We start from the raw sequence: 25,644 nt of genomic DNA, 5'->3' as shown, positions 1-25,644 counted from the left end.
ATGCCGAAAAATGATCGTGTGTACGCGGTATTAGAGTTATAGATCAGTTTGTTTCATTTATTGTTTCTTGTGCACCCTCTAGTGGATTCTCAATGTTTTCTTGTTTAGATGAGGTCAATAAAATTACACTGGCTACTAATTGGATAATGTGTAACACGGTATGCTTTCCTTGAACAATTCTACTTTCCCTTTCAGGAAGTCTTGGTTATTGAATATTTAATTTGTAATAAAGTGATAAAACCTGTCTTAACTAAAGCAAACTGAAAACAAATTGGTTATTGTTGGTTTCTTGAATTCCCTTACTGAATAAGCCTAAACATGTACTTGTTTTACATATTTATTCAATGTACTTATTAAATCGTAACTTTACCACAAAAGCTAAATTTGGGAGCATGAATTTGTAGTGCAGAAGATAAATACTATATTTTGTTTGCAATAAGGGCTCCTTATCTTCCTGTCATCAAGATTCGTTAGAACGCATGTGAAGCTCAGTTTGCAATCCTGGCTGCCCAAATAAATCAATTTGTGTGTGCATGCTTGACATATTACATCATTCCAGAATGGTCGATCATGATAGCTAAAGATATTTACCTGGAAAGTGGCCAGCTAAAGATGTCAGCAACAGCAAGTGAGCTTGAAGTGGAGGTGAGCATGTGCAGACTTTAATTCTGCTTCAAAGTAAAAATCACCCTATTTTTTGGGGATAGAGTGGGTTAAAGTAGAACTATTGGCAAAACTTTGTTTTCATTTAGGATAGAGTGAAGGAGGGCCATAACCCCTGTCAGTTTATTGTTTGCCATCTGTTTCCCATTGGGGAAATTTAACTATACTTCCTGTGCCATAGCCAAAACAGGAAGTGAGAGGAAATCCCTTTAAATTAAAGGAATCCTTTGGGGACCCCCAGGTCACCAGAACTAGTGTCCCCTCTATTGCTTTTCTGGAGCAAAAGACACAATTTGGGACTTTTACTTTCACCTTCTATGATAATGTAAACAGGACACATACCGTGTTTCCCCCGAAAATAAGACCGGGTCTTATATTAATTTTAGTCTCAAAAAACACACTAGGGCTTATTTTCAGGGTAGGGCTTATTTATTTATGGTATGTACATTAAACAACATTTACCGGTATTCAAATACAGTCATCTCAATTTCCCTTTGAACCATTGGTCCTAATCTCTCAGTTACAGCAATTTATTAATTTATCCCTCTCTATTTTCTAAAAAAAACTGTTAAAATCTAAAAATGCTATGTCCTCTGTCTTCCCCTCAGGTCTCCCCCCCCCCCACATTGTCATGTCAGGAGTCGGTTTTTAAAATCATTATTACTGGTACTGTATGCAGATTTATACTGGTATACTGTTAAAAGTACCTGTTTAACACCGGTACCGTATTCTTCCCTGAGATCTCTGAGGTGATTAAGAGAAGTTCGGCTGTGGTGACGTCAGCCCGCTCCGTGCACTAAAGAGGGAGGGGGCGCAGACGTCAGCGGGAGGAGAGGAGGAAAGAGAAGATCCGTGATTGCCACCCGTGCGCTGAAGACATCTGGTGGGAGGAGGGGAGGAAAGAGAATAGCCGAGATCCCCGGCTGACGTGCGCACAAGAGGAGACAGCAGACATCAGCCGGGAGGAGAGAAGAGGACCTCCGGCGGGGCAGCGGCGGGTGCAAACATGTTTGTTTTAAATATAGCAGCAAACTGAGACAATAGCCAGCATTTAAAACGTTTTTTTTTACAGAGATTTACTAGGTCTTATTTTCGGGGTAGGGCTTATATTGCAGCCCGCCCCGATAATCCAGATAGGGCTTATTTTCGGGGTAGGGCATAATTTCGGGGAAACACGGTAGAGAGGGTGAATGTCCCTAATAGGGGCACAGACAGCAATAGAATCTGATAGATCTTCTAATCCATGATCCATCTCCAGTCTATCCAAAACTTAAAAAAAAAAAAACTTTTGCCTTTAGTTATACTTTAATGACAGAACCCTCACAGAGTTTCCTTCAACTTCTGTCACAGTCGGGGTTGTCACCTGGGACAGGAAATTAGTTAAAATCTCCCAGTGGTAGCACAGACAGCAGTAGAAACCTAATAAACTTCTGTCTCTCTGACTCTATCCAAAACAAAACAAAAAATACGTTTTAGGTAGACTACTTTAAAGATGATTCATGTAAAGGCTGCTGACAGTATGAGGTATATTGAACACGGCTTAGTGTAAAAAAAAGTGCTTGTCCAGAAGAGATAAGAAAATGTTATCAATACAATTTATTTGAAAACAGATTTGCAACCACTGCACTATAAAAGTTTGCATTTGCTCCCTTGTGCATGTACATCTGAAGATACCCACTTTAAATGATGTGCACAGTAAGATATTTGGCTTTGCTGCTTTGATGGTATTAAAGCTGTTCAATTAAAGAAAAAAATAACAAAAAACGCAGCCTGTTGTGGGCTTAGAAAAGGGTAAGGGTGACTCAACTCTTCAGATGAAACACCCTATTCAGCAATTTTAGATTGACATATGTATTAAAGTAGATCCAAACTCTAACTGGGTGACATTTGTTAGTTTGATAAATCAGTGAATATCACAAACTTTTTTGTTCTTCTAAAAATAGGATTTTTTTTATACAGCTTACCTGTAAAATCCTTTTCTTGTGAATACATCACAGGACACAGAGCCTTAATTACTTAACGGGTTATGAAGTCACCACAGGTGATTGGACACTGGTTAACCCAATTAGAATTGAGTTCCTCCCCTATATAACCCCTCCCAAATGGAGAGTGCCTCAGTTTTGTTGCAAAGCAATAAGTGTCCCACGTTTAACTCTGAAGAGGGGCGGGAGCTCTGTGTCCCATGATGTATTCCCAAAAAAAGGATTTTACAGGTAAGCTGTATAAAAAAATTATATTTTCTTGCTCATACATCACGAGACACAGAGCCTTAATTACTTAATGGGATGTCCAATAGCAATGATAAAATTGAGGGGAGGGAGACACCGGTCAGAAAACAAGACCACCATTGGGCCAGAGGATCTATACTGCTGCCTGCAGTACACTACGCCCAAAGGCGGCATCCTCGTACCCTCTCACATCTACCTGGTAGAACTTAGTAAATGTATGGACCAAAGACCAAGTAGCAGCCTTACAGATCTGAGCCATGGAGGCCTGGTGATATACTGCCCATTAAACACCAACTGCTCTTCACCTGAAAAGGAGGAATCTTCTTTTTTAAACCATAGGCCTGAATAATGACTTGTCGAATCCAACATGCAAAAGTAGATTTCGACACTGCCTGGCCCTTCCCTGGCAGAATAAACAGACAATCAGACTTTCATATCTGAGCCGTAGTTTGCAGATAAACTTTCATCGCTCTTACAACATCTAGAGAGTGTAGACCTTCTTCCTCCGCAGACTGCGGATCTGGAAAAAAAGATGGTAAGAAAGTCGGGTGAGGACGCAGCACCACCCTGTCATGAATAATCATATATGGTTCTTTACATGAAAGAGCCGCCAATTCTGATACCCTCCTTGCCGATGACATGGCTCAGAGAAAAAACTGTTTCTTTGTCAAAAGACTTAAAGAAGCATGTCTAATGGTTCAAAAGGTAGCTTCTGTCAAACAGACAATACCGAATTCAAATCCCATGGGCACACGGGAGACTTAACCAGCGGATTCAAGCGCAATGCTCCCTGAACAAAGGCCCAGACAAGGGAATGAGTGGCAAGTGGTTTAAAAAGAATACCGACAAGGCCGAGATCTGGCCCTGGATAGTGCTCAAGGCCAACTTCATATTTAAGCCCAACTGAAGAAAGGCAAGAATCCTATTAATGGCATACTTCCTAGGATGCCATCTTCTGGGTTCACACCAGGAAACATATGCCTTACAGATTCTGTAGTAGATTAGCCTGGAGACCAGCTTCCTAACATTAACCAGAGTGGATAGGACTGGACCTGAGAGCCCACGTTTTCCCAGAATGTGGGTCTCAACAGCCAAACCGTCAAATTTAGACTTTGTAAGGCAGGATTGAATATTGGCCCCTGCAATAGTAGGTCCGAGCGTAGTGGGAGAACCCAAGGCCTTCCCACTGCCATCCTTATGATTTCTGTACCAGGGTCCCCTGGGCCAAGCCAGGGTGACCAAAATTACCGGCTTTCCTTCCCTCTTGACTCTTTGAAGGAATCGTGGGAGAAGCGGAACTATAGGGAACGCATTGATTAGAGAAACATTTCCTACCCCTGGAATGAAGACCGCAGATAGGCGAGGAATATGCCTTTCTGCCTAGGCCAGGATGTTATTCACCTCTCTTTGAGCATCCAGACTCGTGGTGCCTCCTTGGTGATTGATATAGGCCATGGCTGTAGCATTGTCAGACTAAATCCGAACAGGCCAACCCTGCAGTCTGTAAGACCAGACTTTAAGGGCCAGATGAATTGCCTGAATCTCCAGAATGTTGATGGGTAGGAGCTTTTCGGCTCCGGACCACTTCCCCTGGGCAGATGCCTCTTCCAGAACTGCCCACCCAGCCAAGAAAGCTTGCGTCTGTGGTTACCAATTTCCAGGTAACCGGAGTGAAGGAATTTCCTTTTGACAGATTTTGGGGGAACAACCTCCAATTGAGGTTCTGGCGAACCTTTGGAGATAAGATCATAGGAAGGTCCAGGGCTTGAACATCTTTGTTCCAAGCGGACAGAATTCTGCTCTGTAACGGCCTTGAGTGAAACTGGGCGAAGGGACAGCCTCGAATGAGGCTACCATCTTTCCCAATAATCTCATGCATAGGCGGATGGAAGGCCTTTTCTTTGCCTTTATCACTCGGACCAAGTCTCCTATGGCTTTTTGCCTTTGGCTTGGGAAGTAACACCTTGCTTTGGGATGTGTCTATAATCATGCCCAAATACTCCAGCCTTCTTTGAGGCTGCAAGGAGGATCTCTCCAGATTGAGGACCCAGCCTAGGTACTAGCTACGCACATTGTGACCCAAGCGTGCAGTGGACTGATCTATGATCAATAGATTGTCCAGATAGGCTGTTACTGCTATGCCCCGTGCCCCTAGCCTCGCCAGGGCCGGGGCCAGTATTTTTGTGAACACTTGAGGTGCCGTAGCCAGCCCGAAAGGAAGGGCCACAAACTGCTTGCTGAACAGAGTCCATAATCGCATCAATCGCAAAACACAAGGCCTTAGAAAGGTCTTCATAATCCTCAATCTCCTCTGTAGGGAGGAGGTTAATCATCTGCTTTATTTGTTCCTTGAGGAACTGACATACCAATTGCTGCAACTGCAGGTTGCACTACAGCACCAGCCATAGAGGAGGAGGCTTTCGATAGGGATTCTTAAAGCCCTGAGCATTATGTATTGGACAGGTCAGGCTTTTGTTTACACAAGAAATAGCTGCATTATAGCATGTACCCCCCATTTCTTAGTGAAACCTTCCTTCATAGGATAAAGGAGGGAACAACTGCTTAGGAGTAGAAACAGTTTATCTGGGTGAACCCAGTCATCATACATCAGTTTATCCAGCAAGGGATGAACTGGAAAGGAGCATACAGCCTGCAGGGATTTCCAAGATTCCAAAGAGGAAACAGAGGACATAGAAGCTTCAACAGGAGGCAATCTGTAAGTGGCACGCACCATCTCTACCTAATATTGGACCTGCATCTTTAGCGACTGAGAGGTAGCAGGAATCCTCTCATCCTCTAAGGCCTTGTACACACGACCGGACATGTCCGCTGAAACTGGTCCGCCGACCAGTTTCAGCGGACAGATCCGATCGCGTGTACAGGCTAGCGGACAGATTTCCAGCGGACAAATGTTTCTTAGCATGCTAAGAAACATGTCCGCTGGAAAGCTGTCCGGCGGACATGTCCGCTGGTTAGTACACCTAACCAGCGGACAGATATCTCCCGCATGCGTCGAATGGATTTGACGCTTGCGTGGAAGTATTTTACTTCCTGGTTTGGTGACGTGGCGGCATCCACGTCACCGCGCTGTCTGTCCGCGGGGATTTCGGTTTGATGGTGTGTACAGCCATCAGACCGAAATCTCCGAGCGGACATGTCCGATTAAAACGGTCCGGCGGACCGTTTTCATCGGACTGTCCGCTCGTCTGTACGGGGCCTAAGTCCTCAGACTGCAACTGATCCTCATCTCCAGAGAGGGATTTTTCACCCTTAAATGCTCATCTGATGAGAGAACCAGAGCAGATGAAGGGGATTTACCTCGTTTTCTGATATCTTTCAAAGAGGTTGTGATTATAGTAGCAATCCTTCCTTCTAAGCCATCCAAAGCAACTTTTAAGCATCCAGTGACGTATACAGGAGCTGCCATAGGAGGAGCTGCAGAACCAGACAGGGGTTCATCCTGTGAGGCTGCTATTAGGCTGACAGAGGGGGATGGTAAACTGCAGGCAAGCTCAGATTCCTTAGCCATAAGCGGGGATCTTCTGATGCCTCTTTACCAGCCCTGTACCTCTTCTTGGGGATATAGTCCTTACTGTAAAGCAAAGGTACTATCCACAAAAAAATGCAATTACTGTTGTGTTATAGTCTTACAATACACATATATTAGCTCACTGCACAACCTGATGTCGAGTAGGAGTCTTAGGGTTTTCCTAGTTCAATCCACAGGGATGCTTACAGCCCACATCCCTGTGTCCATGCTGCTTACAGAAGGTTTTTGGCGTCTGCACACAGGTGCGCCGTGTCTGCGCACGGGCAACCACGGCCCTCCCTCTACATCTGCCCATTAGACAGCATAAAGCATGCTCTGTCATGGCAGCACCCAGGGTGAAAGGGAGAAGGGGGATAGATTACTGGGGGCATCATTGGAGGACCCCTGTATGTGTTTTGTGGCAGAGCCTGCAGCGGAGGAGGTGAGTGGTGTTTTTATTTGACCGACTTCACTGAGCTTGTTCCTGGATGGCTATGTAAGAATACACCAGGTATGCACTTACTCCCTCTAGTGGTGAAAACCAGGAAAGACATCATACTCACATATAACATATCTTTAACATAAGATAAATATAAAATAAATTGTCCTCTTCTTACCTTATCCACGCCGCAGGAAAAGCTACTAATAAGTAGTTCCAGCTTTCACCCATCATGGCGGGCAAGTTATGCCAACCTTCAGGTTTATCAAGGGTTCTATTAGAGAAACCTCATACCTGACCTGTAGAAGACTCTGCCAGAAACATTTCATGCCACAGTTGCATTAGTACACCAAAGTCTGGATCCCAGACCTCTGCAGAGAGACATTACAGGCAAACCGTGTTTCTTCATTACATGAGGCCCGGGTACCACCCATCTTAGGCTTTTGATATCGGCCCGAGGTATGGATCCGGTTATAGCTTCTGGGCCTCCGCAGACAGACCATCAAAAGAGCACTTTCTTCTTAGCACATGTTGAACGTGACCAACCACCTTAAACGCTGGCGAAAAAATTGAGGCACTCTCCATTTGGGGGGGCTTATATAGGGGAGGAACTTAATTCAAATTGGGTTAACCAGTGTCCAATCATCTGTGGTGACCCATTAAGTAATTAAGGCTCTGTGTCCCGTGATGTATGAGCAAGAAATGCTGTTTTCACCTTTTTAAAGCTAAAGTTTAGGTAAAGGGTAACTCCACTTTTGTGAAAAAAAGACAACAAATTTAAAAAAATGAAAGTTGGCCATAGATGGATTGAAATTCAGCTAGTTCAGCAAGGACCAGCCAAATATCATTCCAGCCATGGGTAGTCTCGTTCAAATGGGGCAGACTGCCCAAATAAATGTAATTTTCTGCTAGTGTGATTGGTTCACTGATTTTTTCTATGAAGTCTGCACTAAGATAAAGCCACATTTTGGACATCTTCTACAATATAATTTTTTGCTTTGGTAAGATACTCTAAAATGGTTAAATAGATAATAATAAAGATGCAGACATTTCAGTTTTTCTCATCAGAACATGAAGAGTGCACCAGATGATTGGAGCAAACAGGACTTTTTTCAGCCGGAACTTGATGGAACTCGGTTCCACCACCTCAGGCCCTCTGCTCCCTGCTCACCACTATCACTGGTAAACACAGAAGTCCAGCTTCTGTGTTTACCAGTGATAGCTTTCCTCCCAATGGCTACCACAGATCTTATCTCCTGAGCGGCTCCCATGGAGTGCAGGATGGGGACAAGGGAGATGCAGGTGTCCGGGGTGCAATACAGATGCGGACGCCTCCACTGGATGATCTCCCTGCAAGTGAGAGAGGAGCAGCCACCTACAGTGTGCAGGGAGGTACTAGAGCCGGCTCGGCGCCTCAACTTAATATAACAACAAAAGTAAGACATGTGGAAGATGGTGGAGCTTTTAAGGAGGGGAGAAGATGGCGGCAGTGGAGGGGGGGTTGCATGCAGAGGTCAGAGCTGAAGAGGGGGTGTATGGGGGATGCAGAGGTAAGAAGCTGTGGAAGAAAGATGAACTCTGCGTGTAGCGCACACCTAAACTCTGCACTCCTTGTGCAGTGCACCCCTAAACCCTGCACTCTGTACGTTGCGCACCCCTGAACTCTGCATTCTGTATGTAATGCACTCCTGGAATTTAATGCCCCTTTAAGACCCTCCCACAGTAAGTGGAATTTTATCACATTTATTATTTGATGTGGTTTGAAGGGTGTGTTGTGGGGAGGGGGGTTTTGGGGTCTTGTGGTTGAGTTACTGCACCTGTTTTCTGAGAAATAAAACCCTGGGAACAAACCAGTCACTCCCATTCAGGATCAGTATCCAAAGGACATGGCGGAACAAACAGTTTTTTCTTCAGAGCAAAAAATGTAGGAGTCTGCAGCAAAGTTTGCTAAAATCACCACTCTTTACATTTTTTTTTATATGTAGTACCAGGGACATACTTTTACCAGTAATGAAGTGTGTCTCATGTCCGGCTGCCTAGTGTTGAAATCTTCTCCCCACAGTGCTGATCTTTTGGTGCTGCAGGGGTTAACATCACCTGCTAAAAATGTGAAATAGTTGTGCAGTTTGCCCATCCCTTCTGCATGCCTCCTCCATTCATATAACTTACTACTTTTCTCAGTATGCAAAAGATTTGTGAATGAAAGATGGGCAGGTGGATGACAAGATTCACCAGTGGCATTAGGGAGATTTCTATATTACATTTACATTACATGTCAGCCAGCTGGGCACGGCACACCATTTGTAAATAATTTCCCTGGTGCTGCAAAGCAAACGTAATTTTAAATCAACTTCAGCTTTAATGCTTTTTTTAATCTCAGCATTGGCAATCTTCTCCAGCTACTTTATCCAATTTTCTACCAATGTTTGCACATGTTAAAATCTGCATTGTTTGCTAGAAAATTACTTTAACTCCCAAACAATTACAGGTTTTCTGTAAGCATCTAGATGCCCTATACAGAAAAATGGCAGCAGTTGCATTTAAAAAAATATATATTTTAGTTTTATTTTTTAACTTCATTGCTATCACTAGTGGGCTTACTTGACTCTAGATTGTAAACTCCAACGAGCAGGGTCCTCTGATTCTTCCTGTATTGGATTGTATTGTGTCTGCATTCATTTTGTAAAGCGCTACGCAATCTGGTAAAGATACAGTGGTTACCATGGGTAATGAAGGTTTCTCTAGCAGCCTGTCATTAAGCATGTACATGTGGTAGGCGAGATAGTATCTTGCATCGAGGGAGATGTTGTCGGCATTCCTTCAACCACGATCTGCCTCCAATAGCAGCAGGTGCAAATCTGCACCACCGGGCCCTCATCCTGTGCACAGGTACGGAAGAGAAAGAGTAAAGTGGAGTGCGTATATGGCGATCGCACTAGATGCGCGGTGGGACCCCATACCGTTAATGTGAGTAAATTAGCAATAATATGCTGGACGGATAGAGAGGGCATTAGCTCTGCTTGTCCTTCCTAAATGAACAAGTAACCATGGAGTTGCTTAATGCATCTAGAGATTTTACTAGCCTTCATTCATGCTTAGTCATCTGTTTGGGTCATGAGCATGGCTCATGTAAAGATACCCCATGTGTATGGCAGTGAGTACCTAGCGCTGCCCAGAAGATTGCACCTTGGGGTAGGCCTCTTATGTGACCTTTGCTTTGCATCCAACAAGGAGGTAAACATGGAGTATGTGACAACCACCCCAAAACCCTACCCTTACAGACCTATTAGAGAGCATAGATATAAATTGGTGATTGGACACATTTTCAGTATTATGGAGAACTGGCAAAATTGCTGTTCCAAGTCTAAAAATTAGTATGCCTGAGTGGTGAATGAATGACCACCATTTTATTTATTCATCTTACTCACTATTTAGTTTTGGTTCTGGCACTTAGCATTCTTTACCATGCCAAAATTTCACTTCTCTGTCAGCTGTTAATAGTGGCTATAGCAAGAGTCAGTAAGACAGGAAATGGTTTCCTTGCCCTAATGCAAGTACAGCACTTATTTGTGCACCAATTAGACAAATGGCTGATGTCCAAACATAGACAACTTTAGACTAAATTTGATATAGTAGAAATTCTGCAGATGAGATATTACAGGAAGAGTTTTACTATAGAAGAAAATTGCATGTATGTTACATGGATTGAACAGATACAGTAAATCAATTACGAATCATATGTTGGCGTTACCCATATCTTACTATTGCATATCTGCTCAACAAAAGAAATATTTCCTATCTTTAGTTGTACTTAGAAGCATTAATGATCCCACAGGCCCATGCTTGATTGCTAGAGGCACAATGAAATCATCCATGCCTGACACTTCCCAGGCAAATGCATTTCCTGGCACAGGTCACATATTCTCTGGCTGAGTGCCCTCTGTTTTACTCTCCCTAACACAACCTGACACTTCTCAGTGAACAACGTAGACGTGTCTTATGTGGTGGCCTTGTGTGCGAAGCTTAGAGTTATACACCTGAGATCTAATCATGTGATCTATTATTCAGGATCCAATATTTCTCAGATCAATTTGAAGGGCAACTCTAGTCTAATTAAGAAGTAGGTTACTAAATTAAGATGAAGAGCTGATGAAAACTCCTAATCCAAGTGGGATGTCCCGATACCGATACTAGTATCGGGACCGATACCGAGCATTTCCCCCGAGTACTTGTACTCAGGGAAATGCTCCCGATGCTTCACACGATTCCTAGGCAGGCAGGGGAGTTGCAAGTCTTCTCTCCCCCGTGCTCAGTGTTGTCTTCCCCCCCTGCTCAGTGTTGTCCCCCCCATGCTGTTGTCTTCCCCCCGTGCTGCTCTCTCACCTCCCCCTGTCCGTTCGTGCAGTTCTCTCTCCCCCCCCCCGTGCCGTTCTCTCTCCTCCCCTTCCCCCGTCCGTCCGTGCCGTTCTCCCCATCCATCTGTGCAGTTCTCCCTCCCCCCGTCCGTCCATACAGTTCTCTCTCCAACCCCCCCTCCGTCCGTCCTTGCAGTTCTCTCCCCCCCCCAGTCCGTGCAGTTCTCTCTCCCCCCGTCCGTGACGCTCTCCCCCCTCAATCTGTCAGGGGGGAGAGCGGAGGTAAGAGCCGCTGAGCCCGGCTTCTACCTTTTCCGAATGAACAGAGTCGGTGATTACCGACTCTGTCCATTCATATAACTGAGCATCATAACCTCCTGTGTTTACGATGCTTCATTTTTTGAATGCAGAGAAGGTGTCCTTAGTCCCTTTCTCTGTCTTAAAGGGGAGATGTCAGAGGTCTGTTAAGACCCCTGAGATCTCACCAAAGACCCCCAACAGGGCTGATTAAAAAAAAAAAAAATTGCAATAAATAAAAAAAAATAAAAAAAACACACTGACAATTCACCCCCCCCCTCCAAAAAAAAAAATCACTGTAAAAAAAAAAAAAAATCACTGTAAAAAAAAAAAAAAATACTGCCACTGTCACATGACATCAAAAAAAGTATCGGTAATCGGTATAGGCGAGTACTTGAAAAAAGCTAACTTACACCAAGGCTGTTGATTGGACAACAAAGAATGAGCAGATCATTATTGTGGTCTCTACTCATATCATGTTGTCTGTACTAGAATGAAGTAAAGCCTAAATGGTTTACAGTGCTATCCTCCTCTCAATCTGAGCCCTGCTGTTCAAGGGATTCCTGCTCCAGGTACTTATGCTGGCAGTTAGGGATGAGCTTTATGTTCGATTCAAACATGAGTTCAACTTGAACACTGGCTATTTGCCCGTTCCCCGAATAGTGAACAATTTGGGGTGATCGCGGCAAATTCGAAAGCCGCGGAAACACCCTTTAAAACAGGGCTTGACAAATTTGTTCTGAATCTAGGAGCCAGCTAAAAAAGTTAGGAGCCAGTTTTTTTTTAACCACTTGCCTACTGGTTACTTTCACCTCCTTCCTGCCCAGGCCAGTTTTCAGCTTTTAGTGCTGTCAGACTTTGAATGAAAATTACACAGTCATGCAACACTGTACCCATATGACATTTTTATAATTTTTTTTCACACAAATAGTTTGGTGGTATTTAATCATCAATGTGTTTTTTTTTTGCTAAAAAGAAAAAAAAACACACACATAATTTTTCTTATTCACTGATGACACTGCACTGATGGATACTGTACTGATGAGCATGGATGGGTACTGAACTGATGAGCACTGATGGGTACTGCACTGATGGGATGGCATTGATTAGAGGTCGACCGATATTGTTTTTTCTCTGGCCGATGCCGATATCTAGAAATCGCGGCGGCCAATATATGATGCCGATTTTTGTTTTTATTTTTTTGGCAGGTGGCACTGGCAGGTGCGGAGAAATAGAGCGACAATTTTGAAAAAAATGAATATTTTTTACTTTTTGCTATAATAAATATCCCCCAAAAATATATAAAAAAAACTATTTTTTTCCTCAGTTTAGGCCGATACGTATTCTTCTACATATTTTTCGTAAAAAAAATATTGCAATAAGCATTTATTGCTTGGTTTGCGCAAAAGTTATAGCGTTTACAAAATAGGAGGTAGTTTTATGGCATTTTTTATTAATATTTTTTTTTTTACTAGTAATGGCGGCGATCAGTGATTTTTTTCGGTACTGCGACATTATGGCAGACACATTTTTGGGACCATTGCCATTTGTATAGCGATCAGTGCTATAAAAATGCATTGGATTATTATAAAAATGCCACTGGCAGGGAAGGGGTTAACACTAGGGAGCGGGGAAGGGGTTAAAGCGGGGGTTCACCCCAAAAATTTTTTTTAACATTACATTCAGCCGAGTTGTCAGAATGACAATCGGCTGTTTTTTTTTATTTTATCCCCGTACATACCGTATTTTCACCGCCGCTTCCGGGTATGTCTTCTGCGGGACTGGGCGTTCCTAATTGATTGACAGGCTTCCGACCGTTGCATAGTGCGTCACGAGTTGCCGGAGGAGTCGGCGGCGCGCGCCCCCTATTGGCTGCTGGGCGAGGTGACGTATAGCTACGTGCTCTCGCCCAGCAGAGCCGACCTGCCGCCGTATAACTTAAAGGGCCTGTTAATGGACTAAGGGGGAACCCATGCCATTTTTTTCAATGACTTTTATCTGTATTGCCGGAACTCGACAATTCATTATAGCCGCGAGTAGTTTTAAATTACCTTTTTTTCCTTTAGAAATGTCATTTTGTGCAGTCTGTTATAAACACGAGAAACATGCGCTACTTTACAGGCATACTATAGACACCCCCTAGGTACAAAATTTTAAGGAATATTTCACTTTTATTGTTTCACTTTAAGCATTATTAAAATCACTGCTCCTGAAAAAACGTGAGTTTTTAAAACTTTTTTTTGCATCGATACATGTCCCCTGGGGCAGGACCCAGGTCTCCAAACACTTTTTTGACAATAACTTGCATATTAACCTTTAAAATTAGCACTTTTGATTTTTCATGTTCGTGTCCCATAGACTTTAAAGGGGTTGTAAACGTTTGTTCTTTATTTTCTAAATAGGCTAGTGCATTGTTGGTTTATTAACCTTTTCCTTCGATTTCCCTTCTAAATGTTTTTTTTCTTTGCCTGAATTTCTCACTTCCTGTTTCTCCTCAGTAAGCTTGCCTCCATCATCCGAGCCGTTCTGGGTGGGGGTTAGTCAGCATGCTCGCCCCCTCCATTGGAACTACATGCCTGCGGGGAGACGCTGTAAACACAGACATGGTGCATTTTATGGTGCATGCAGACATGGTGCATTTTATCGCAGCTTACCATACCGAATCACACAGTAATGTACAGCAACTCAGAACATCACGCTGCTTTACATTGTCATGAATGAAGTGTACCTTTTTTTATACTTTAAATAAAGTTTGTACAAAACATTAAAAAAGGGAGCCATATGATGTGCTGAATTGCACAACTTACTGTCCTCTACCACAGCTGACAATGGAGAGCTGGTGCAGTGGTAAAGCTGGTCTGGTCATTGAACCCTTGAGGCAGATGGGGAACTAACCTAGTTAACCACTTAAGACCCGGACCCGAAGCCAAAATTACTAATCTGCTCCTTCAAGGATGGTGCTACATACATATTTATTTTTACATGATGGGAATAAAAATATCGTTGGGAATATTAAAGCGGAGTTCCAGCCTTTTTTTATGTTTATTAAAAGTCAGCAGCTACAAAAAGCATAGCTGCTGGCTTTTAATAAACATACACTTACCTGCTCCACTGTCCAGTGACGCGCCGCCCGGAGCTCCACTCCTCTCCCCCGGCGCCTCCATTCTAACTGTGGGCACCCAGCCGTGACAGCTTTCAGCTTCACGGCCGGGCACTTACTGCGCTTGTGTGAGCGGAGCTGCGCTACCTGAGTGGACAGACGATCGCCTGGGACATGTCACGTGTCCCAGGTGATCGCCTACAGGGAGGGGCTGCTAAAAGGCGATATGACGTATAGCCTAAGCAGTCCCTGGGCGGAAGGAGGAAGTGGGACAGGAAGTCCCACTCCTACTGAAGCCCCCACTCCCCCCCCCCAAAAAAATGACATGCCAAATGTAGCATGTAAGGGGGCGAGGAGTGGTTTAAGCGGAAGTTCCACCCAAAAGCGGAACTTCCTCTTAAAGTGCAGCGCTAATCCTGTGCAAACTGTTGGTGCTATATAAATTTTCTGTATAATGCTATATTGTGTGTATATATCAAAAAATTGTGCAAATATGCAAACAGTAAGTATAACACATTGACTGTGCAAAATCATATAAAGTGCTAGGTGCAAACAGCAATAAATTAATATAAATGCAATTCATAGATTGAAATCACTAAAAAGTCCATATATGTGAAATGGCATTGTAAATAAATAACCCATGAGGGGGGAAAAAAACTGTTCAAACAGGTGAAATGAAATTACAAGTGTTTAGGTAGAAATCAATGTTGGAATTGAAGATATATTCGACCTCTGAAGAATAGGCCACCATCCAGTAAGAAATCACCATAAAATTGTGAATCCACCACCGATGAAAATAAATTGGATACTCTTACCGGACTCAGTGGACCCAATGCCAGCGGCACAGAGTCAAACAGGCATGGAACTGAGAATGTGGTCACTCTCAGGAAACAACATATGAGGTCAGCACGTGTTCGACCTTGTCACCGGACCCAATCATGGACTCCACCATTCATAAAACAAAAAGGCTGCCACAAAGTGTAAAACCATCAACTATAGGTTTTATTGTAAAGGGTGAAATGCTGAAGGTTTAATATGTATATGTGATTGCCATTTAGTTATTGATAACATTTCTATAAGAGATACCATTTTAAACTGTAAACTTGTATTGATTTTTTTCAATCGTTTCCATTTCACTAAGTAAACAAGTTAATTGGTTTAATCAATTCTGGTGATCATTGCTATCATTACCAAAAGAAAAAAATTATGAACCTAGGGTGTCAGAGAACTTGCAGGGCAACCAGTGGGGTACTGATTTAACCAGGGACCCTCACGAGGGGCAGCGCTTCATTTGGGGGCTCATCCAGGATACCCCTCATGGGAAGCCCAAGCAAGTCCTGTGACCAGCCCAGAGAGAAGGGGAAGATGGACACAGTGACTGCCACCAGTTGGGAGTGGGAACAAGGAAGTCAACTGGAACTTGCCACCATAGTGAAAGTGCCCAGAACTGGATGGGCTAAAAGGTGAGACAGTTGATAAGAAGGGCTGTTCCGGAAAAAGTGTGTCACATTGTGGATGTGAGGCTTGAATTTGAGGAAGATTTCACCTATGCCCTAATAGAGTGACGAGAGAGTGTCTCCGCTTGATTCAGGAAAGATACTGTGAGTTTAGCTGAAGAATTAGAGGCTCAAGTGATACCTTTGCTGACGGTTGGTACCCCAAAGGAAGAGAACTCCAGACATGGTTCAGTGAGTCCTGGACCAGAGCAGAAAGGTAGATGCTTCTGTAGTGGGAATGTCTCCTGCTTCCTTTTATATGGACATGAACCGGCTGGTTGAGAGTCTGATAAGAAGCACTAATATTTTGGCAAATCAAGGGTACCGAAAGCTACAGTTCTTCTCGGGTCATACACCAACTGCAGGAGAAGATGAGTTTGAAAATTGGATGGATCAAGCCGTCTGTCACGGATACCACATGCAGGCATCCAGCAGGGGTGATCAGATCAGTTGGCTGCACTTAAAGGAATCAGGACCAAATTAATAAGGTAAAATATATATTTATTAAAGATAATGACACACTTGAAAACCAACAGCAGCATTATTTTTTTTATGTTTTTTTGGTAGTGGCGGCGATCTGCGATTTTTAGCGGGACTGCGACATTGCGGAGGACAAATCTGACCCCAACTGACACTTTTTGGGGACCAGTGACATAATTACAGTGATCAGTGCTAAAAAAATGCATTGATCAATGTGAGACTGGCAGCGAAGGAGTAACACTAGGGGGCGATCAAGGGGTTAACTGTGTTCCCTGGGTGTGTTCTAACTATGTGGGATGGGCTCACTGTGACAACACAGAGATCGCTGTTCCTGATCACTAGGAACAGCAGATCTCCATGGTGTCCCCTGTCATAATGGATATCCGCCTTGTGTACATTCCCATTCTGCCTCTCTGTATCATGATCGCCCAGAGTATCTATTGCATGAATCGATGTACAGGTAAGTAGTTTTATGCAATAGAGCCAATCTTCCACAGTATATGTACTGTGGCTGGTTGGCAAGTGGTTAAACGAGTAAACACGGTAGTAAATTATTGCAGTCAAATGTAAAATTTTCTATTTTTGTTTTACTGTTCTGTAATCTGTGTGCAATGTCCCATAGACAACAATGCATCTAATTTCAGGCTCAGTAAAAAACTCAGCATTTTTTTACTCTCGTGTGTAAGAGGCCCTGCTGTCAGTCAAACTGCTACGAGGAGAGAGTGTAGGATGCTGTGTGTGTCTATGGATGCATATAGCCCAGCTTGGGAGCACACACACACAAGTGCCTCCTTAGCACAGGTATGCTGAGGGGGCACCCAAAAGAAGGAAGAAGCAGACAGGGCTGGTGGGGGACTGCTAAAGAGGAAGTAAGTGCAGTGTTATTGCACTGAGCAGGTAAGAATAATTTTTTTTTTTAACAAAAAACAGCCTTTAATTATTATTATACAGGATTTATATAGTGCTAACAGTTTGCGTTAATATCACTTCAACCTTCACAGTACCAGAAAAGAGCAGTTAAGGACGGGATCTGCTGGCTGTAAAGGAGACACTGCAAGGAACATTCTTAGCAGAGGCAGCCATCTGTGGGTAATGGGATACACACCATGACACATAACTAATGAATTTACTACTGGATCCGAACAATACATACATACAGTATTGGACTTTAAATGTAACTAAAGGCAAATGTTTTGGACAGAGTGGAGAGAGATTAGAACACCTGTCAGTCTTTAGTGCTGACTGTGCCCCTGTTAGGGATATTTACACTCGATATTTGTCCTGGCAACTGTTATCATCAAAAGTGAAAGTAAAAAAAATAAAAGATTCTACATTTTGACATATAGAAAGGAAATCTTTCACTGGGCACAGTAATTCTGGTGACGCATCATCCTGCCCTCATTTTGGAAGGATTTCCTTCTCACTTCCTGTTTTGGCTATGAGACAGGAAGTGAAGGGAAATCTAAAGTTTTGCCTTTAGTTACACTTTTAGCTTTAACCACTCAACGTCAAATCACGTACATGTTTATACCGGGGTTATGGCTGCAGCTGTATGCCAGTATTTTTTATTTTTTTTAGCTGACGATGCTCTTTCATCTAAAAGCAATCCTAGCCGCTAGATTGCTGTTACAGGCGGCGGGAGGGGGTACCTCTACCATGTGGTCGGGAGCCCAGATATCCAATCCGGCGAGGCCACTGGGTTATAATAAAGAGTCTCTATGGTCTAGGGCAGTGGTCTCCAAACTGCAGCCCTTTGCTTGCTTTTATCTGGCCTTTATTTGGGCATTATTCCCTCCACTGTGAGCAACAGTGGGTCATAGTTCCTGCACTGGCACCAACAACAGGGCACTATTCCTTCCACTGACACCAATGATATGGCCCTATTCCTCCCACTGACACCAATGATGGGTCACTACACATCCCACTGACACAAACGATGGGTCACTACTCCTCCCACTGACACCAATGATGGGGCACTATTCCTCCCACTGATACCAATGATGGAGCACTATTCCTTCCACTGACACCAATGATGGGGCACTATTCCTCACACTGACACCAATGATGGGGCACTATTCCTCACACTGACACCAATGATGGGGCACTATTCCTTCCACTGACACCAATGATGGGGCACTATTCCTCACACTGACACCAATGATGGGGCACTATTCCTCCCACTGATACCAATGATGGAGCACTATTCCTCCCACTGACACCAATGATGGGGCACTATTCCTCCCACTGATACCAATGATGGGGCACTATTCCTCCCACTGATACCAATGATGGAGCACTATTCCTCCCACTGACACCAATGATGGAGCACTATTCCTCCCACTGACACCAATGATGGGGCACTATTCCTCACACTGACACCAATGATGGGGCACTATTCCTCCCACTGACACCAAATGATGGGGCTCTATTCCTCCCCCTAATAGCAAAGTGGGGAAATTGTTTCCTCCCTTTGATACCATGATATTTTCTACTCCCACTGGCCTCCGTACGGCCCCCCTAAAGTTTGAAGGACAGTAAACTTGCCCTTTGTTTATAAAGTTTAGAGACCAGAAGCAATGTAAGCACTGCCTTTTTGTTGTTTTTTGCAAGATACATTTTGCTTTACAGGGTAGTGTCAGTATAAATTAAAGCGGCAGTATAAAAAATCCCGCTTGCGCCCTTCCTGCTATGTATCCCGAGCGGGGGGGGGGGAGCAGACACATTCGCTCTCCTGCCCTTCTAGATGTTGACTTGTGATGTCATTTCCAGGGGTCCCAGTTGACAGTTTCCCCGGCCATCGAGGCCGGGAAATAATGAAATGCAGTGCCATGAGCATTGCATTACCTTCAGTGGAGCACAGGAGAGACATGCAAATGACACTCAAGCACATATAAAATTGCAACTACCACAAATGTATTCTTTAAGGGCAGGGGTCAGCAACCTTTTTCCACTTATGGGCCGTATTCAATGTATATGAATGCATGGAGGGCCGCATTCACCTGCTAATAAATGAAGATAATAATCTGGACCCCCCCCCGCGCAGCTCTGGCACATTTACATTACGCAGCCCCCACACCTCTGAACCCCTTTACATTACACAGCGCTGCACCTCTGGACCCCTTTACATTACACAGCCCCCGTACCTCTAGACCCCTTTACGTTACACAGCCCCCGTACCTCTAGACCCCTTTACGTTACACGACCCCTGTACCTCTTGACCCCTTTACGTTACACGGCCCCCGTACCTCTAGACCCCCTTTACGTTACACAGCCCCCATACCTCTAGACCCCTTTACATTACACAGCCCTGCACCTCTAGACCCCTTTACATTGCACAGCCCCCGTACCTCTAGACTCCTTTACATTACACAGCCCCCGTACCTCTAGACCCCTTTACATTACACTGCCCCCGTACCTCTAGACCCCTTTACATTTTACATTACACAGCCCCACCTGCACATTACACCCCCCCCCCCCCCGTTACAGAGGAGGTCTTGTGCTAGAATTATTGCTAACGATCGCAGCAAAACCTCACATCTGTGGTTTAAACACCGTTTACATTTGTGGTCGTGACTTACATATGCGTTCGCTTCTTCGTGCAAGCATGGAGGAATGGGACGCTTTACTTACTTTTTTTTCTGATTTATTTTATTTAAAAGGGGTTGTAAACCTCATTTTTTTTTTTTTTTTAAATAACAAAACATATCATACTTACCTCTACCGTGCAGTTCGTTTTGCACAGAGTGGCCCCGATCGTCATCTTTTGGGGTCCCCAAATGACAATTCGGCTCCTCCTGTATTGGAAAACCCCCTAGAAGCGCTCTCCCTGGGGGGTTACCGTGCGGGCATGCTCCTGAGTCCAGCATTTGCATCCATAGACACAGAATGCTGGACTTGGCCCTGTGTCATTGGATTTGATTGACAGCAGCAGAAGCCAATGGCTGCACTGCTATCAATCTATCCAATCAAGAGCCGAGACTCCGGCCAGAGAGGGTTTGTGCATCTCCAGTGTGGAAACAAACAGGCTCAGGTGAGTAAAATGGGGGGGGTTGCTCAGTGACAGAAGTTTTTTCACCTTAAAGTGGAGGTCCGTAAAAAAATTTTTTTAAGTCAGCAGCTACAAATACTGCAGCTGCTGACTTTTAAAATATGGACACTTACCTGTCCAGCGCGCCCGCAATGACGGCACCTGAGGCTGACCCGTGCCTCGGATGCTGCCACCGCCATCTTTGCTAAGGGAATCAGGAAATGAAGCCATACAGCTTCCCTTTACGGTTCCCTACTGCGAATGCGTGAGTCGCGATGCGCAATAGAAATGGTCACTCCTGTCTCCCAGAAGACAGCGGGGTACGACGGGATGTGGCGTAGACCCCCTGCAGATTCCTATGCCTGGAAGTGGGTGCAAATACCTGTATCTGCACCCCCCTCCCCCCTGAAAGGTGCCAAATGTGACACCGGAGGGTTCTGAAAAGCGAGGTTCCATTTTTGTGTGGACCTTCGCTGTAAGGCATAGGATGCATTAAGGTGAAAAAACACAAGGGTTTACATACCCTTTAATTATTTTTACACTGTCACTTAAAAAAAATAATAATAATTCTGATCACTTTTATTGCTGTCAGAAGGAATGTAAACATCCCTTGTGACAGTAATAGGTGGTGACAGGTTCTCTTTATGGAGGGATCTGAGGTCTATAAGACCCCAAATCCCTCTTTTGCACTTAAAGTGGAATTCCACCCGCAATTTTTTTTTTTTTAAAGTCAGCAGCTACAAAGACTGTAGCTGCTGACTTTTAATAAGGACTCTTACCTGTCCTAGGCGCCCGTGATGACCCCCCCCCCCCCCCCCCGATCCGGATCATTGCAGGTCCCGGTGCCGCCATCCTCAGTAAGGAAAACATGCCTGAACCGTACCAGGCCGCATGCCCTCAACATGGGGGGGTGGGTGCTTTGGGACACTCCTGGACGCAGTCAATTTTATTTTTTCTATCTGCACCGCATATAACGAAATCGCAGCTAAACGCAGTATGCAAATGGAGCCATAGGAAAGCATTGTGTGCTTTTAGCTGTGGTAGAGGACTTGAGAATCCGCAGCTAAAAGCACCAATATATCTGTCCGTGTGAAAGGGGCCTAAAGGATAAGATCACCTTCGGGAACATGTTTCACCTGTAAGATTTGTTAGTTAAAAAAAACTAGCTCCTAACTTTTTTAGCGGACTCCTGATTCAAAGCAAGTCCTGCATTAAAGTGCATTTTTTTTTCTAACAAAATTGTGTTTGGAAAAACTGCTGCACAAATAACTCGACATAAGAAAGAAATAAAATTGTACATATATATAAAAAATATTTGTGTGTTCTAAGTAATTTTCTGTAAAAAAAAGAAAAAAAACCTGCTTTTTACGTGTAGGAAAGTGTGAGAACAGGCCTGCTCTTCTCTCCACACCCCAGTACCCATTCCAAGCAGTTTTATATATCCTTCTAAGAATAAGTCTCCCCTTCCAATACACCCCAGTCTACCTCCTCACTACAGACATCTCCAAACCCACCGCTACTCTCCCTCTGCCAGCACTTCACCTTCCCGCCCGGGCTCCCCGCTCCCTCCTCCCCCTAGCGGTCACTTCCTGGGCTTCCCCCTTTCCGGATATCGTCATAGAACTCGACGGAACTACAATTGATTGACCTTCTTTTCAGCCAATAGCGGCAGGGATCATGGAGTCAGGTGGTATGTGGGTGGGTGGATCACTGGTGAGGTTATCGGTTGTTCCTGTAATGGCGGAGCGCGGGGACTCCGATGTGGAGAGGTACAATAATGACATTAGGTAGGTGATACCGGTGGGAAGAGCGCATGGCACAGAGGGTGGTGGGTGGCTGTCGCTGCTGGTCTCTGTGGCGTGTGTGAGGCGCGCTGTGCGCGCGGTAAGCATGTGATGGCAATATGAATTACCATGTATGAGAGAGAGGCCGTGCAAAGCATGCCGGGAGAATGGTGTTTGGGAGGCCTGCACTTATTCCTGAGTGCAGCGCACACGTCTATGTACATAGTGATGTGTGTGGATGCAATGTAGTGTTCATAGAGCCATGCCGGCCACATGCATTGTATCCTTGTCTCGGCTCTCTGACCTGTGAACTTCCTCTATGACTATGCACCTTTGTAAGGACTGCAGTCTTTTCCTTACACATTCATTACAATTGTCATACAAGATTCACACTTGTGCGATTGCAGATATCGCATGTGATTTGTACCGTATTGCTGTGCACGTTACATGCGATGTTTGTGAGATGCAAATTCAGCCATACAGTTTGTATTCGCACCAAAATTGTACAGGACCCTTTTTTTTTTTTTGGTCCGCACTGGAATTGGATTGCGTGGGTCTGAACATCCACAGTTCGCACTGCGTTCATGCGAACCGCTTTGGGGGTGTCGTTAACTTTATATAGACCCCTGTAGCGGTTTGCAGTGTGAACGGCTTGCAGTTCAGATGTGATGCGGGAACCCACACAGGAATCGCTGTGGTTTCCACACCAGTGTAAACCTAGCCTTAAAGTGATTGTAAAGTTGTGTTTATTATTTTTTTTATCATTTTACAGAGTAACCCGGCTCCTTCGCTGCTCCTGTCCCTTTTCTCCTGTTAAGTGCCCCGACAGAAAGCAGCTTGCTATGGGGGCACCCGAGCCGAGTCACAGCTCCATGTTTCCATTCAGACTTGGAGCCGTGGCTCTCTCTCTCCTCTCTCCTGATTGGCTGAATGATTTTGATGGTAGCGGGAGCCAATCATGCCATGCTGCTGTCTTAGCCAATGAGTAGGGGAGTCCTGGGCAGCTTAGACACTTCTGCAACATCTCTGGATAAAGACAGGATCAAAAAAAGTATTAAAGTGGAGGTCCACACAAAAAGTGAACCCCCCCCCCCCTTCCGGTGTCACATTTGGCACCTTTCAGGGGGAGGGGGGTGCAGATACATGTATAATACAGGTATTTACACCCACTTCCAGGCATAGGCTCCCGCGGGAGTCACGCCCCTTCTCATCCCTGCCGCTGTCTTCTGGGAAACACACTGGTCCCAGGAGACATCGGAGACCAGTGAGGATGGGCTGTGCCGCTTGCGCATGCGCAGTAGGGAACCGGGCATTGAATCAGTAAGGCTTCACTTTCTGATTCCCTCACCGAGGATGGCGGCGGGGGCAGCCAAAAACAAGCGTGAGTGTCCATTTATTAAAAGTCAGCAGCTGCAGAATTTGTAGCTGCTGCCTTTTTAAAAAAAATAATTCGGGTGGACCTCCTCTTTAAGGGGGCTGCAATCCCCCTTAAAGTGGTTGTAAACCTCAGACATGCAATATGAACAAAGCATATCCCTCCATACCTTTCTCAAGAACTAAGTGTCATCTCTGTCTGCTGCTTCGTTCCTCTGCTGTCAGCATGAATCATTTCTGACAAGTTTTACTGACACCTTCAGACAGCCTCAGGTGGCGCCTGATTGACCGCCTCAGCTGTGTCCCTTCCCTCCAAGTAGCTCTGAGGTGTGCATTTTCAGCTCTCCGCCTCCTTTTTCTCTGAACGCTCAGACAAGTTCTAAATTCTGGAATGTGAATGGATGTAAAGCAGACTGAATATAAATGGGTACAATTGGTATAGGAGGATTTGTTTCATCTCTGTATCACCTGAGGCAAGTCACTTCACTGGGTATATGGAAGGGTTTACCACCACTTTTAAAGTAGAATAACAGCTTTACCATTACTTTCAGACTAGTGCGATCTCGGGCATCGCGTGTGTTTTGCACTGCACCGCAGGTGTCGATTGCATGCGATGTCTGAGCAAACAGTATGGCTGAACTCGCATTGGATTCGCACGGAAAAAGATGCAGGGACTTGATTTTTCCCTGCACTGGAATCAGATAGCATGGGTGTTCTCACCTATGCGATCAGATTCCTGTATGAATCCACAGTTCGCACTGCAATCTGTGAACTGTTCTGGGGGTGCCACTGGCATTGACACTTGCAGCAGTTCGCAGGGGGCAGTGTGAACTGCCTGCAGGAGAGATGTGATGCAGGAACCTGTGCTGTAATTGTGCTGGTCTAAACCTAGGCTCAATGGTGATGTAGAGGCAGACAGATAAAAGCATGATCTCCACCAGAGGAAGCCTTGTAGTCCAAGGCTCCTCTGATTGTAGAGGTAAAAAAAAAAAACCTCTATACTTGCCTGCTCCGTGCAATGAACTTGCATAGAGCGGTCACAAACCTCCTCTCTTTTCGAGTCCCACACCGGCACTCCTGCTTTGACCCGTGACCCCATAAGAAGCAGCTTCCTATGGGGGCACGTGTGTGTGCGCTCTCTCTCCTGAGCCCCACTATTGTGTCTTGACACAGACATCAGCTCCCTCGTCACTGCCTTAAATTGACAACACTTGTAGCCAATGGCTCCCGGTGACCTAGAAGTGGCGAGGGGCTGCAATTGTGTACAGTGCTGGATCGTATAAGGGCTCGGGTAAACGAAAGGGGGGGGGGGGGATTGCTGACACCTAAACATTTTTTACCTTAAAGTGGGGGTTCACCCCAAAAACATTTTTTAACATGACATTCAGCCGAGTTGTCAGAATGACAATCGGCTTTTTTTTTTTTTTCAGTGCAGCACATACCGTATTTTCACCGCCGCTTCCGGGTATGTAATCTGCGGGACTGGGCGTTCCTAAGTGATTGACATCCTTCCGACCGGCGCATACAGCGCGTCACTAGTTGCCGAAAGAAGCCGGACTGCAAGTTGCAGGACGGCAACTAGTGAAGCGCTGTATGCAACGGTCGGAAGGATGTCAATCACTTAGGAACGCCCAGTCCCGCAGATTACATACCCGGAAGCGGCGGTGAAAATACGGTATGTACTGCACTGGAAAAAAAAAAAAAGCCGATTGTCATTCTGACAACTCGGCTGAATGTCATGTTAAACATTTTTTTTTTTGGGTGAACCCCGCTTTAATGCAAGGAATGCATTGAGGTAAAAAATGTTAGTGACACTAAAGGTTCATTTTAGATACACTAAACAGAATTAAACCAAATTTCATCTCACACTTT

General features: G+C 44.8%; 1 protein-coding gene across 7 annotated transcripts in view; it reads left to right on the top strand.

The window, feature by feature from the left end:
* Positions 1 to 22,276: 22,276 nt before the first annotated feature.
* TCERG1 (transcription elongation regulator 1) overlaps positions 22,277 to 25,644 on the top strand; it is an 87,919-nt gene continuing 84,551 nt past the window's right edge. For all 7 annotated transcript variants that reach the window (XM_040344579.1, XM_040344577.1, XM_040344576.1 and 4 more), the window contains exon 1: positions 22,277 to 22,401. In XM_040344579.1, the coding sequence (XP_040200513.1) occupies positions 22,292 to 22,401 (110 nt within the window). In that variant the 5' untranslated portion in view covers positions 22,277 to 22,291. The remainder of the gene's footprint in view (positions 22,402 to 25,644) is intronic.

Source organism: Rana temporaria, chromosome 3 (genome assembly GCF_905171775.1).
Source record: "Rana temporaria chromosome 3, aRanTem1.1, whole genome shotgun sequence".
NCBI lineage: Eukaryota > Metazoa > Chordata > Amphibia > Anura > Ranidae > Rana > Rana temporaria.
This window is presented reverse-complemented; position numbering and strand designations above follow the sequence as displayed.